The sequence below is a fragment of the Aptenodytes patagonicus genome, chromosome 1, assembly GCF_965638725.1.
Source record: "Aptenodytes patagonicus chromosome 1, bAptPat1.pri.cur, whole genome shotgun sequence".
NCBI classification, from domain to species: domain Eukaryota; kingdom Metazoa; phylum Chordata; class Aves; order Sphenisciformes; family Spheniscidae; genus Aptenodytes; species Aptenodytes patagonicus.
Window position 1 is genome coordinate 52,606,377 of NC_134949.1, and position 12,879 is coordinate 52,619,255.

At 34.1% G+C, this 12,879-nt stretch overlaps 1 protein-coding gene across 1 annotated transcript in view; it reads left to right on the forward strand.

The window, feature by feature from the left end:
- The window catches only part of CFAP54 (cilia and flagella associated protein 54), a 119,164-nt gene that overhangs the window by 58,553 nt on the left and 47,732 nt on the right, over nt 1–12,879 (forward strand). The window contains exons 30-42 of the mRNA XM_076328672.1: nt 845–934; nt 2,085–2,211; nt 3,116–3,227; nt 4,183–4,331; nt 5,914–6,144; nt 6,570–6,706; nt 7,318–7,502; nt 8,193–8,420; nt 8,632–8,855; nt 8,953–9,088; nt 10,778–10,892; nt 11,929–12,081; nt 12,606–12,803. Coding sequence (XP_076184787.1) covers nt 845–934; nt 2,085–2,211; nt 3,116–3,227; nt 4,183–4,331; nt 5,914–6,144; nt 6,570–6,706; nt 7,318–7,502; nt 8,193–8,420; nt 8,632–8,855; nt 8,953–9,088; nt 10,778–10,892; nt 11,929–12,081; nt 12,606–12,803 — 2,085 coding nt within the window. The remainder of the gene's footprint in view (nt 1–844; nt 935–2,084; nt 2,212–3,115; nt 3,228–4,182; nt 4,332–5,913; nt 6,145–6,569; nt 6,707–7,317; nt 7,503–8,192; nt 8,421–8,631; nt 8,856–8,952; nt 9,089–10,777; nt 10,893–11,928; nt 12,082–12,605; nt 12,804–12,879) is intronic.

Here is a 12,879-nt window from a genome sequence, read left to right on the forward strand (position 1 = left end):
ACACACTTCAACTAACTGCTACCATTGGAGGGTGTAGCTATTGATCCACTATCACAACTGGTTGTTCCACAGTGCATTTTTAACCTCCCTTTTTTCAGGGACTAGGTGCATTGATCTTTTTCAACCACAGAACTTGCCTAAGCACAAAATTTGTAGGTCATGTTTCTTTATTAAGGCAAAATAGCAACTAGCACATGTAACATTGTTCTGGTGCTCATCAGCTGGTAACGCAGTTGTGTTTAACTCTCAGAAGCTTGAATCCAAGTTACTGTTCTCCTATATATTATATATACTATTTATATCTATGTATTGTATATATTATTTACACCTATATCTAATATATTATTTATGGACTAGAAATACATTTGTATACATATTTTTATATAAATATTTAGGTGAAGAAAAAAAAATTCCTTTACCTACTTATGCTATCCATATGCCAAGCATGTATGTAAGCACTAGTCACTAGCAGCATCATGTGTTCAGTTCATGCTGTATAGCTTTAAATACATTTTTGGACATGTCCTTACTGCACATCCTCCTCCGTTGATGATTTGTATGGACCTTTGTTAGACCTCTGATGAACTCCAGACATCCTGCTTATTAGTCTAGTAGCTGGAAGTTCATCACTCACCTCTGTAAGCTCTGTGTTATTTAAGTGGCACAGCTACTTATGTTAGAAGAAAAGAGCAAGCTTTTGAATTTCTCTCTGGATAACAGAGATTTAAAAGCAAACTCTGTGCTAAAGAAGATTTTTCTAGTCTTCAGTTACGATTACAGGTAGAGTTTCTATTGTACACTATCACTGCTTGTCATAATGGATTTGATTTGGTTATCAATGTAGCTCGTGGATCAGAGCTTACAGGACAGGAAGATCCTTTGTTCCTCTACCCTGTAATTTCATGTTGGACATCAAACAGTGCTTATCGAGAAGGTAGGACAATTGGTGTTTATTTTAATTGTAAAGACTTCTTTACTTCAGCAAGTTGCCAGTAAAGCTACCTGCTCCTTGCTTGGAACAAGCTCTTGGAAACTTTCTCTTCATTTTGTTCTCAAATATACAAAATCAAGTAAAACATAGTTTAAAAAAGTTCTTAATATAGTCACATTTAGAAGCGTATGAAATACTTGCAACAAATTATTTTAGATGTTGATGTTAAGTATATAAAATATTAATATTTTAAATAATTTGAATAAGTTTATTTTCTAAAAACCTTAAAAATGAGCTCATTTTTTTAAAGTTGTGTCAAGTTTTCTAAGGTTCTGTTCGTGTGGAATTTTCTTTTTAAATTGAGATACCCCACTTCCACATTAAATTACGTTACTGAAAGAGGAATTCACAAAAGTCTGAGTACACTTGTGTTTTTGAAATAAGATTTAAGATTCTGGTATGTGGCCTTTGCCACTGCCTTATTTTTTTTTAATACTGGTGTTCAAAATAACAATGGAGCCTAGCCTGTAAAATTAGTATAGCTTTCAGATAGGTTAAATATTTATTTCTGGATGGTAAAATTTATGAAGACAGCCAAACAGTAAAAGCAGTTTGCAAACAATTAAAAAGCTGCCTAAAATCTAGACAACACAGCTCCACTGCTGCAATGAGAACTGTGTGATGCTTGTACACTAATGTGACTAATGAGCAATGTACACTAATGAGCAACCTAAGTGAATAGGATGCAGTTACTTTGTTTATACTTGCTTTATTGTTTTTTCATGATTTTCAGGCATGTGTACAATTAGGCATGTTGAATATTGTTATAAAATATTTTTGCACTATGTACTGCATGATACAAAAATAGTTCCAGACCTGTTTTCTCAGTCCCTAGAATGTTTGTCATTCTAGGAGTGTAAATAGAGTGAACTTGTGATTCTGGATGCCCGGTCACAAGAAGAAGTATTTAGCAATTGCTATTGTGTATCATGACCTATCTGATTTTAGTATCAGTATGCCTTTTCTTCATCAGCATGCAACATGACATAAATATGTGCTTTGAGACATACATAGCTGTAATTATAGCTGAATTCAGAAACTTGTTACAGCATAAATACAAAAACTGTGTTAATTATTCGTTACTTTATTGTAGTGATGAAATTCAGAAAGAAATCACGTTTTCTTGAGTTCTTTGTTCAAGTTTTGCACAAAATCCTGAATGAAGAGAAGTTTCAACGCGTTCTGGAATGGGCAGGCAATGTGCAAGTTTACTTGAAAAGGTAGATCTCTATGACAGTAGTAGTGAAAATCTGCTACTTAGGTTCACCAGTGTCACAGTTACAGCAGAAACTGTAAATTGTACCTGGTAGAAGACCCATCTGGAGCCATTTCCATGGCTCCTAGTCTGCAGAAGTTCCATGAACACAGAGGATTATATAGCTACAGAAAATATTGTATTGTGACCTCATTATACATGGAGACTTCTCCCTTGGCTGTGTCTGTTCAAAATTCCTGTCTACCATCAGCAATTTCCAGGATTTTCCTTTTCACAGACACCACTTGGTAAAATGGCCATTTGCTGTATTATTATGAGGCGGTGGGATAAGTCAGAAAAGTATGTTGGATTAAATCAAAAGCAAACTGATCAGGGCCTACTGTAGTGTCTAAAAAAAAAATCTCTACTGAAAAGATAAGTGGCACCAAATTGTAGACACTTACTTAAAAGGATTCCAAAGAAATTTAACTATAACTTTGTTAAAAATGCACATCGGTATTTCTAAAATTTGAAAGGCAAATAATCAATGAAAAGGAGATATATCATAGGGAACAGGAATTGCTGTTATAAAAGACAAAAAAAAATTGGACATGAAGAAGTTCTTTGCAGAATTCTGTAGTAGAATTTGGGTAATGAAGCAAACTTTTGTTTTACTAGGAGTTAGGAAAGTGAGATAGTTGTTGCCTATAAATTGAGATTTCTATAATAAACCTTGAAAGTGAGCACGTCCTATTTTCTGAAGGGGAAGAAGGAAAGAAAACCTGCTGAATTTAAAACTCCCAATGAAATAGGAATTTCATGTGCTCTACCTGTTCCCAGAGATAACCCTTTAACTATGAAAGGAGTTTAACATGCTGCTGCTGCTGCTGCTGCTGCTGCTGCTGCTTTTAACATTATTTGTTTGTCAGGAGGAACGACCACCTTCTCTGTATCAATGGAATTTCAACAAAAGAAACAAGTTCTCCCACTCTGCTGGAAGGCATGGATAGATATACTACAGGAGTTGTGGAGTTTCAGAAAGTGAGTTTTATTTTTAAGGAGTCATGTATGTCTTTACTGGGCAGCAGTATCGTGAGCATAAAAATAAATTTTTAAAAGCTCTCATAAAAACCTCAGCTAGAGACATGCATAATTACTAAAATCTGGGATACAAACTGTAGTCCTCAGCTCACCTCTCCACTCCTAAAACGAGGAAGAAAGGTTGGCATGGGATTTGTCTGAAAGACCAACAATTGTGAGGAATTTGAGATGAGTCAGAGTAGCGCATTCCAAAATCAATGAAAACTTGCCATTCATCAGCTCCCTTTAAAAAATCCAATATGTTAATAGGAAATGCCTTGGGTACCATCACATTAAGAAAAGGAGAGCAGTTTAGGCCTTTTTGTACAATATGTTGTACTTACACTTTTTCATGAGTAGTTGTTCATGATTAACTCCTTGTGCAGATATTCTAATTGCACTATAAAGGCTTTTTGTTCAGAATTCTTTTAAAATAAATTTTTGCTTTTATTGGAAGGTAAGAATAATCTTAATGGATTTGAATTGTTTTGGAGGAAGAGTTTTATCCCTCATAACCCTCTAGTAATGCTGTAATACTGCTAGCATCTGAGATAGATTAGGGAAAGAGTTTTCTGTCTCAGTTTTTGCATTGCAAAATTTTACTATTTACAATAATAGGGAAAGAACTATCATTATTTTTGAGATGAGAAACACTGGTATATGAAAGAAAATATTTGGGGACCTGGCTGGTTTCTTAGTGTCAGGCATTTGACATATGCTTTCCAGAAAAATTGTAAAGCTTTCTGGAATATTAAATATTTCTTTTGCTGTCTTGACAAACAGTTCCAGAATTTATTTTCTGTTCTGTTCTGTTCCTGCATAAGCCAAACTGCTGTATACCTCAAGTAATTGATAATGTAGGTATAAATAAGTATTTGAAGTATATTTAAGATTTTCATGGAAGATTTTTTTAAAGAGTATGGAGACCTCACCTTTAATGAAACCAGAGGCATCAACTTTAAAGAAACCAAGAAAAGAAGCCTTGAGTCCTATTTGGAAAAGACAGACTCTTCGACAGTATTTTGTGAAACATCCAAATATAATGAAATCTCCAGAAGCACAAAGGTAAATAAGTTGTCAGGTTCATATACAGAACCAAAATATTTTGACTGAGATTTAGTTTACAATTAAGTGTGTTTTTCAAAACTTTTTTCTATCAAAGGGATGAATATGTGCACACCCCACTCACTTTTCTATTTTAGTTTGGTATAAAATTGGCTTCCACGCAAGAGAACAAAATCTATCTCATTTCTATTTCAGAGAATAACTGTTGAAGATTTTGAAGTCTTTGTATTAATAATCAAAGACTGTATTTCAGTTCTGTTAGCTTGAGCGTGTTGACTTATCATGGTGGAAAAGCTATGTTAATCTGCGTACTATAATGCTTTTCAAACTGTGTTGGGGAGCTTACCTGTTAGAAATCTAATAAAGAATGTTTATTTGTTCCCGATGTTCAGGTAGTTTCAGAGTGATTTTTGTCATCTTTTTGCTAGTCTTTTTGGATTATCTGTTCTGTAGCTTTCGAAAACTTTCTTGATAAAAACAAATGAAAATTCATTCACCTCTTCTTTTGAAAGATAATTGTATATATTTGGTTAACTCGCTAATAATGGTACCTTCTGACCTAAAAGAATTTGTAGTATTCATTACCTGGTGCTTTGGTCACTTATGCTTCCAGCAATTACAACTAGAAAACTAGAAATATCTGAATATAAGCAATCACATAACTGATTCTGGAAGTGTTTCAAATAAAGAACCTCAAAAAAGTCTTCCATACACTATCTTCCAAATACTTACCTAAACCGTCCATTTTTCCTCCTCAACAGAAAAAACCTGCCTTACTTAACGTGATTTTCATGGCTTTCAGTGGAAGAGGGGATGTTTAACTTATCCTGGGCTTTTTGCTTTTTCAGCTACACTTTCGTATCTTACATAATAATATTGCTATATAATATGGTCAGCATTGTATACGGTATACTGTTCTGCCCACATTTTAAACGTGCAAAACAGGCAGAAAAATAATTTAGATTGATAAAGGGATCAGTTTACAGTTTATAAAAAAGAAAAAATGAAATTTGATTTGACTACAGCATTGTATGTGTGCCAGGTACTACAGAATTGTTTGATCTGGCAGAGAAACATAAAAAAAATCTATGGCTGGAAATTAAAGCCAGGCATCCAAATTTGAAATAAAATGTTCCCTTCACATTGAGGATGATTATCTACCAAAACACAGCAATAAAAAGAATGATCCAAATTTATAGTGTAATAGTAGACCCTCCATCTCCTGAACAGACTGTGTGAAACACATTGTATTTGCTATAATAATCTGAATGATTCAGGTACAAATAACTTCAAACACAGAGCTAAACTTTTTGTAAGTACTGAGACAAATATCTTATGGAAGTTGGTAAAATATAAGATAGGATTTAGTGTGTGTTAAGTGCACTTAAAGAGGGAAAGCACAATTGCTTTTCCTGACTGCAGCAAAAATCCTTTTGCTAGAAATATGTCATATGCTTCTGAGTTAATACAAGTCTGTGGATATGCAATGGGATACTTCTGTGTATCTTTACCATGATTTTCTTTTCTAGAGCTTCAAGAAAACACAGTTTCATTTTTTGCTACTTCATATATTTTGGTTTAGGAAATGTAAGGAAGAGTTGCAAAAGGTAGCTCGTCACACCTTAGTGGTACTGCTGAAACCAATTGTGAGTAATTACTTAAACCGAAAGAAGTTTCATCAAATGTGTCTTGAAGAGATGCCCTGGAGGTCTCAGATGAATATCTATCTGGCAGTTGCACACTACAACTTATTTAAAAAGAAACTGGAAGAGCAATATAACATTGGAATTTGTGGTTCACAGCATCTGGACAGGTATATCTTACTGCATTATCAGTGATTGCTATTAATATAGATTATTGTGTTATTGCCATTAATGCAAACAGATCTGAATTACAATATCATCAGTCAGTTTGTCATATGAACAGTTCAGCTTCCAAATGCAAATCGGTTTACTATGTAACAAGTTTTTCTTTCCATCATATGGCAGGTGACATGCACATTTTTGATTGCTCACTTGACTGGTCAGATGAAAGTTTTGAAATATTCTATACGGTGCTATTTTTTGGTTCCTTATAACTTTTGGCTATCATTCATTATTTCTGATTCCTAAAGCTGCTGGAAAGTAATCAAAACTCACTTTTGAGAAACTGAATTTTGTGTGTGTATATCAAAATTCTTTTTAATATTATATCATCTGGGGTTTTTTTGTGCTTTGTTCTTTTTCTCCCATTCTGCAGTTACAATATTTTGGATCCTGAAATATTCTCATTAAATAATTCTGGCACTGTAGTGGTGAGAGAAGCCGTAGAGAATAACATGAGAACACCAACTCCTCCTCTCCTTAAAAAGTCAGGAATGACCGAAAACCAAACTTGTAAGGATTTTTAACGGGTGCACAACTGGAATCAGTTTCAACTTACATTTTTCTCTTAATTTCTGTCTTGACCTCCATCATTAGTTCTCCACATCACCTGAAACCTATAGCTCAGATATTACTGTATCCCACTAGCATGAACCTTTGTGTTTATCCTTGGAGGATATTTGGTATTGAATAAAATAATGAAGCAATTCTACCCACACCACAGAATTTTTCAGAAATCTCCCTTTCTTCCTAACTTCTCCTTTTAAGAAGCTTCAGTTTCAGAAAGGTTCTTGGGAGCTTGCCACATGGTGATTTCTTCCTGAAACTTAACTTCTATGAGGGTTGTGTTTTGGCTTTGAGGCTGAAAGCTATTTGGTACACACTATTATTTTGCTTAAACTTTTTTTTATCCCTGCTTCTCCCAATGCTTAAGTAAAAGCATCTTATATTTTAAATATCATAACCTTATAAATATGATAACCTTAACATTGGCATTTCCTAACATTTAAGTATTTAGCTGCCACAGGAAAATCTTAGCTGGCTGATAATATTTTCTTTTTTTTTTTTTTTTTTTTTTTTGAGAACTTTAACTCATTTTTAACTAGTGAACTTTTTGTCTTCAGGTACAGATAAATCTTCTGAGCACAGCATTAAACTGAGTAGAACAGATGATACTCCTCGAACTCAAACGACAAATGATACAGAAATATCCATCTCGCATTCCCCCAAAGAATACAACCAGTTTCTGTCAAATACCATTTTACTGGAGCATTTTACAAAAATCTTTTTGCATTTAAGAAGAGCAGTGGTAAGATACGCTTTCTTATTAAACATTTTATTTATTACTAAGCATTGCATTACAATACTTACTACTTTCTACATTAAAAACCTCACACTTCAGAAACTTCAAAAAAACTCCAGTGGGAAAAAGCAGTGATTTCTCATGTTCTGCAAAATGTCCAAGTACAGTGTATGAAATGTCAGACATATCACCTATCATAATGAATATTTCTATCAAACATATAATAATTTATATAAATGTTTTATTTTTAATTTAGTCTTTGTAACTTTCCTTCTCATGTTTGTTAAATCTTTCTGAAAATACTTGCAGACTTACCTTTCCCTTTACAGGTCTTAGTGAATGCCTTGGTAGTATAAACAGAAGGACCAGTGATTGAAAGGAAATGCAGACTTACTACTCTTCCCATAAACCCTTCTAAAACCAAGTAAAAACACATGTATAGGTGGTGTGAATTAATTTTTACTTCTTATTCTCACACCAAAAGCAACAATTAAATTCAATTATAAATTAGTGCTTCTATGAAAATTTCCAAATTAAGGTTCTATAATGCTTTATATAAATTGAAATATTGAATGATCTGTTATTAAGGATGATCCATAAACTGTAATTTTGAGATTACTTATACCTAAGTTTTGCAATAAAAGAATGAATTTCTGTATTTCCAAAGTAAAATTGTATTTTGAATGATATGCATAGGTTCTTGCTCACCATGGTGGCCACTGGACGTTGCTTCAAAATGCTTGTCGAGAGCTTTGGAACTATACTCAAGAATTACAGTTGATTGCTAACCATTCACATTCCCATACGGATGCATTTCCCATTACCAGGGGTTTTCTTAGGAACACCATCTGGTTGCCATTTTATTTGGCATCAGACATGATCATTGATATGATAACTGAACTACAAGCAAGCAGGTCTCTTAAGGTAAAAATTATTTTTATTAAGACAGTGTACTGTTTATTATCACATCTTCAGTAGAGAGAGTTTATTTTCTCTTGCATTATATTCTGATATCTCCAAGTTATTCTCTGTAACAATTTTTTAGAGGATTACAGTATTTTCTAATCTTTATAATTTGATTTGTCCTGAAAACAAGTTTGAAAATAACAGGTACAATAATGTTTGTTCACTGTAGATTGTGGATCCTGAAGGAGACTTCTGCATTCCCAGTTGTTTAGGAGGTATTATGGATGAGAATGGTGGTTCTAATCTCCATCCACAGTCTCCCCTGGATGATGTGAATGTGGTTGACTTGAAATGGATATGTAATCTGATTCTTAAAACAATAGAATTGTTATATCAAATGAAGAAGTGGGAAGCACTGGTACACATAGCTGTACAATTTAACATATTTACACAGTAAGTTACGCCAACTCTAATAAAAACTAAAAAGCAACATTATATAGTTAAATATACCATTATTTTGCTTAATTACTATACTTTGCTTTTTTTTCAGTGAGAGATACACAGAACAAGTGAGTCCGCTGCTGGTGTATGCTCAGAGGCAGCTACTGGAAAGGATACAGCAATTCAGTGGCCCGGACAGCCATGAATCTCATTTCATAAAATGTCTGTCTGATAATGCACATAAGGTGAACCACAGATTTCTTTTTTGGGCACTGACTCTTAATGTGAACTAAATATAGAGAAGTATTTTCATTGATTAGATTAATACGGTTTTTCATAATGTTCACAAATAGTAAATTATAATAAATTAATGAACATAATTGATTGAAGTGCATGAAAAGGCTTATATGACATGATTCCAGCAGCAGCAGAGGTCTGGACTTGGTGACCCAGAGAACATTTCTTCCATGCATAATGTACCCATTCCATATTATGAGCCTAAATCTAATTTCATGTTAGTTCTTGATGCCGCTCTTTTAACCTGAAAACATTTATTTGGATATTGCACAATCTTTGTGATTAATTAAAATTAAATACAAAGAGATTGCTTTGTTTCTGCATTGGAACACTGCTCCTAAAGACCACAATTAATCAAACTGAGTTAACCCAAACACTGACAATACCAATAAAAAACTTGAAAAACTTGATCACCAACAAAAAAACCCTAAGCTGCTCAGCAAGTTCCTCTCATTAAAAGCCGTGGCTCTATATATTTAGTAAACTGACATTGCCACTTGGAAATTTTTCATGGAATTAGCTATTAAAAATTAGGATTTTGCTTTTTTTAACTTAAGGTTTATTTCTAAGAAGTTTTGCTAAAGTCAGTTGCATGGTTGATATTTTTATTATGTTTCTATTACTAATATAAACACGGGACTTGAAGCGGGGGGATAAAGTGGGGTTTGGAATTCCAAATGGGTTTGTTCTGAACATGAACATGGGGTTCAGGAGCCACTGCCTTACCTAGAGACAGCACACTGCTGCCCAGGGCTTGCAGGAACTCAGAAGGCACTCCTGGCTTGCGAAGGGCAGCTGAGGTGCTCTGCCTTGTCTCTCTGTAAGGCTGTTTCCTGCTGACTTCTTTCAGGCCCTGCCATTCAGAACACAGTCCTTTGTCTAAAAAAAGCGCAATGTGGCAAACCACCACGTACCTCTAATCTGAGCAACGTGGAAAAATAATCATAGTTTTGAAAGACAACTTATAGAATAAAGACTAATGTTAGTTAACAGTAATAGGGATTGTTCAAAAAAGACGTCATCAAGTTAGAAATTTGGAGGGTATGGCTGCATTTCACAGTGCAGTGCCTTTCAGAGAGTCTAGAACTAGCTCTGAATTGGTTCTTTTGCTTCTGAAGTGATGTAGCTACATTAGCAAAATAAAATGTCTGTGCTGGATTAGCCTTTTATAGAAGTCTGGAAGTTTGCTTCTCTGACAGGGTTAGACTGCTTCTGTTATTTGCTTAGAGCTATTTTGTGTATCCCTGTGCATTATTACATTGTGCTTTACAGGCAGCATGCTCTTTAGGCATACTTATGCTGACAGGTTCTTTGCAAGCACGCATTTATCCAGGCAAAGAAAGGTGGGATATTTGCTGAACATCAACGAGTTGCTCATGATTATGGCAAATACCAAATAAGATACAAGTTTAATTCATTAACATCTAAACACTTATATGTTATATCCATTATTTAGGTGTTGTGAATGTTTCACCTCTTACTGACAAGGGTGCTAGTTATGGGTCATTGGTGTCTTTGTAAATTAGTCCTCTCTTACTTTGTCATATGACTGAGTATTTAGATACTTAACTTTAAGCACCAAACATTGATTTTTCTGAATATTATTCAATTCTCATGAAATGAAACTTGCTTTTTAGATGAGTTGCAGAAACTACATAGGGCAGAAATTACAGCTGCCTGTTTCCCATTCTGCTAGTGAATGGATTTTTCCTGGATGCTTTTTCTATCCTAAGATGAAAAACGATTATACAGGTCAGAGCACATTTCAGTATCATGAGTTCTCTTTTCTCCCAAACTCTTTCCTTTTTTTCATACTGGATTTTTTTTTGTTTGTTTTCCTCCTTATCGTAGGTCTTCCACTGCTCCTATAATCTGTTTCTCTTAATATAAACTCAGTTTTGTCTTCAAATTATTATTCTTGGTATTTTGGATGGATAGTAATCTTGTCAAGACCTTTCCAAATATATTCAGACTTTGTCTGAAAGCAGAGAAAAGCAGTTGTCATCCAGATGCCAGATGACCTACAGTATGTTGAGTATGAGCTTGGTGGTCTTGGTCCAGTTTTCTGTTGGTATTGGTGGGTATCCAGCAATATACCCAGAAGTTAATGTGAACCTGCACTGTTATTGATAGAATCAGCAGAAAAACTGAAGTGAACTATAAGGTGACAAAACACCTCTTTTACCCACAGTTGTTGTTCTTTTCAGTCAGGATTAAAATGTTACAGTCATTAATGGAAGTTTGTAAAGCATAGTTCCTCATATCACAGGTGTGTCAACACATTGCACACAAGGCTTTGTGTTGAATTCAGCTGAGGAAAGTCATTAAACAATAAATAATGCTGTATATAAGAAAAGTAAATAATATTATGCATTCAGTGGGGAGAGCATGACAACTCACAGGTTTGGTACATAGAAACTCTGGTAATTGTAGTAAATAGGATCAGCAGTTGTAGTAAAAGATTTGTTTCCAGACTTCAGACACCAGAATTCAGAGCAGAAAGCTGAGCTGAGGCATGTCCAGGGCAGATGGAATTCAGGGAATATAGATGTCATGTGACAACTAAAATGTAACACTGAAAAAGATACAAATGCTTAGAAATGTTCCTGGTGGTTAATAATTTTGCTTTAATTCATAATCCAACAGGAAACAAAGGTGACAATTACGTTAATATAATTTAGTTTTGAAGTTGTGGAATTGTTCAAATATACATTTTGCAGGGTGATTTACTAAAAATATATATTTAGGTAATGCAAAATTTTTCTCCATAATTATTAATTCCTTTTAGATCGCAGTCAAGTGAAAGCCCTAGTTTATGTACCTCTTGATGTGAATGATACACTGAAATGTTTTAGAGAAACTCTACAAAAATCTAAATATCACAGCAGAGCACTGAGACACAGCAGAAAACTACTTTCATTATTTCTTGCACACACACAAGGTGAGTTATTTATTGAAGTGTTTCTCACTTTATTAAGTGTATATGCAGTTAAAATAGTAAAGAGTGAAAGGAATAGATTTTTTTAAATTCAAGTTTTAGTTGTTATTGACAATTAGAAAAAATATAGAATATAAATTTATATATGAAGTTCTGTAAGCACAAACTCTAAGCCTGATTTCCTATGATCTGTGTCTCATGGTTGGATGATAAATTTTTTTTCATGCAGCTGTGTCACTTGTCTGTCTGCAGCCAAACCTCTGTCAGAGAACTGATTGGCAGACCTTCCCAAGTTTATTCTCTCTAACAGAGCACATATTTTCATTTGGTTGCACTGACCAATGAGTTATGTCCAATGAGTTTAATTAGGAGACACACAGACAGAATCATAGCATAGGAAGCCAGATAAAAATAGGGTACACAGGAATTGTATATTTGTTCAAGTAATGTGGTGTGGAAATATTTGTGGTGCTGAAATAGTATAATACTTTTCCAAACTGATCATATAAATCACTTTTCTGGTCTAGAAAATGCTGGAAGAGCAATCAGCAGTCATATCTCTTCACACAGAAGGCTGGAATTTAATGTGGGAGCTGAACTGGTATTTCTACCAACACCATGTGATCTTTCTCAAGAAAAATTTTATTTCTCCAGTATGGTTGAGAGTAAACCAATACCACAGTCACAGCTTTCAGTAGTTATCTCTTCCTATGAACAAACAATAGGTAATTTTTTTTTTTTTTTAATTTTTGTTTACAGCTAAGATGTAATATCATTCCGCCTATCTGTGTTCATATGTGT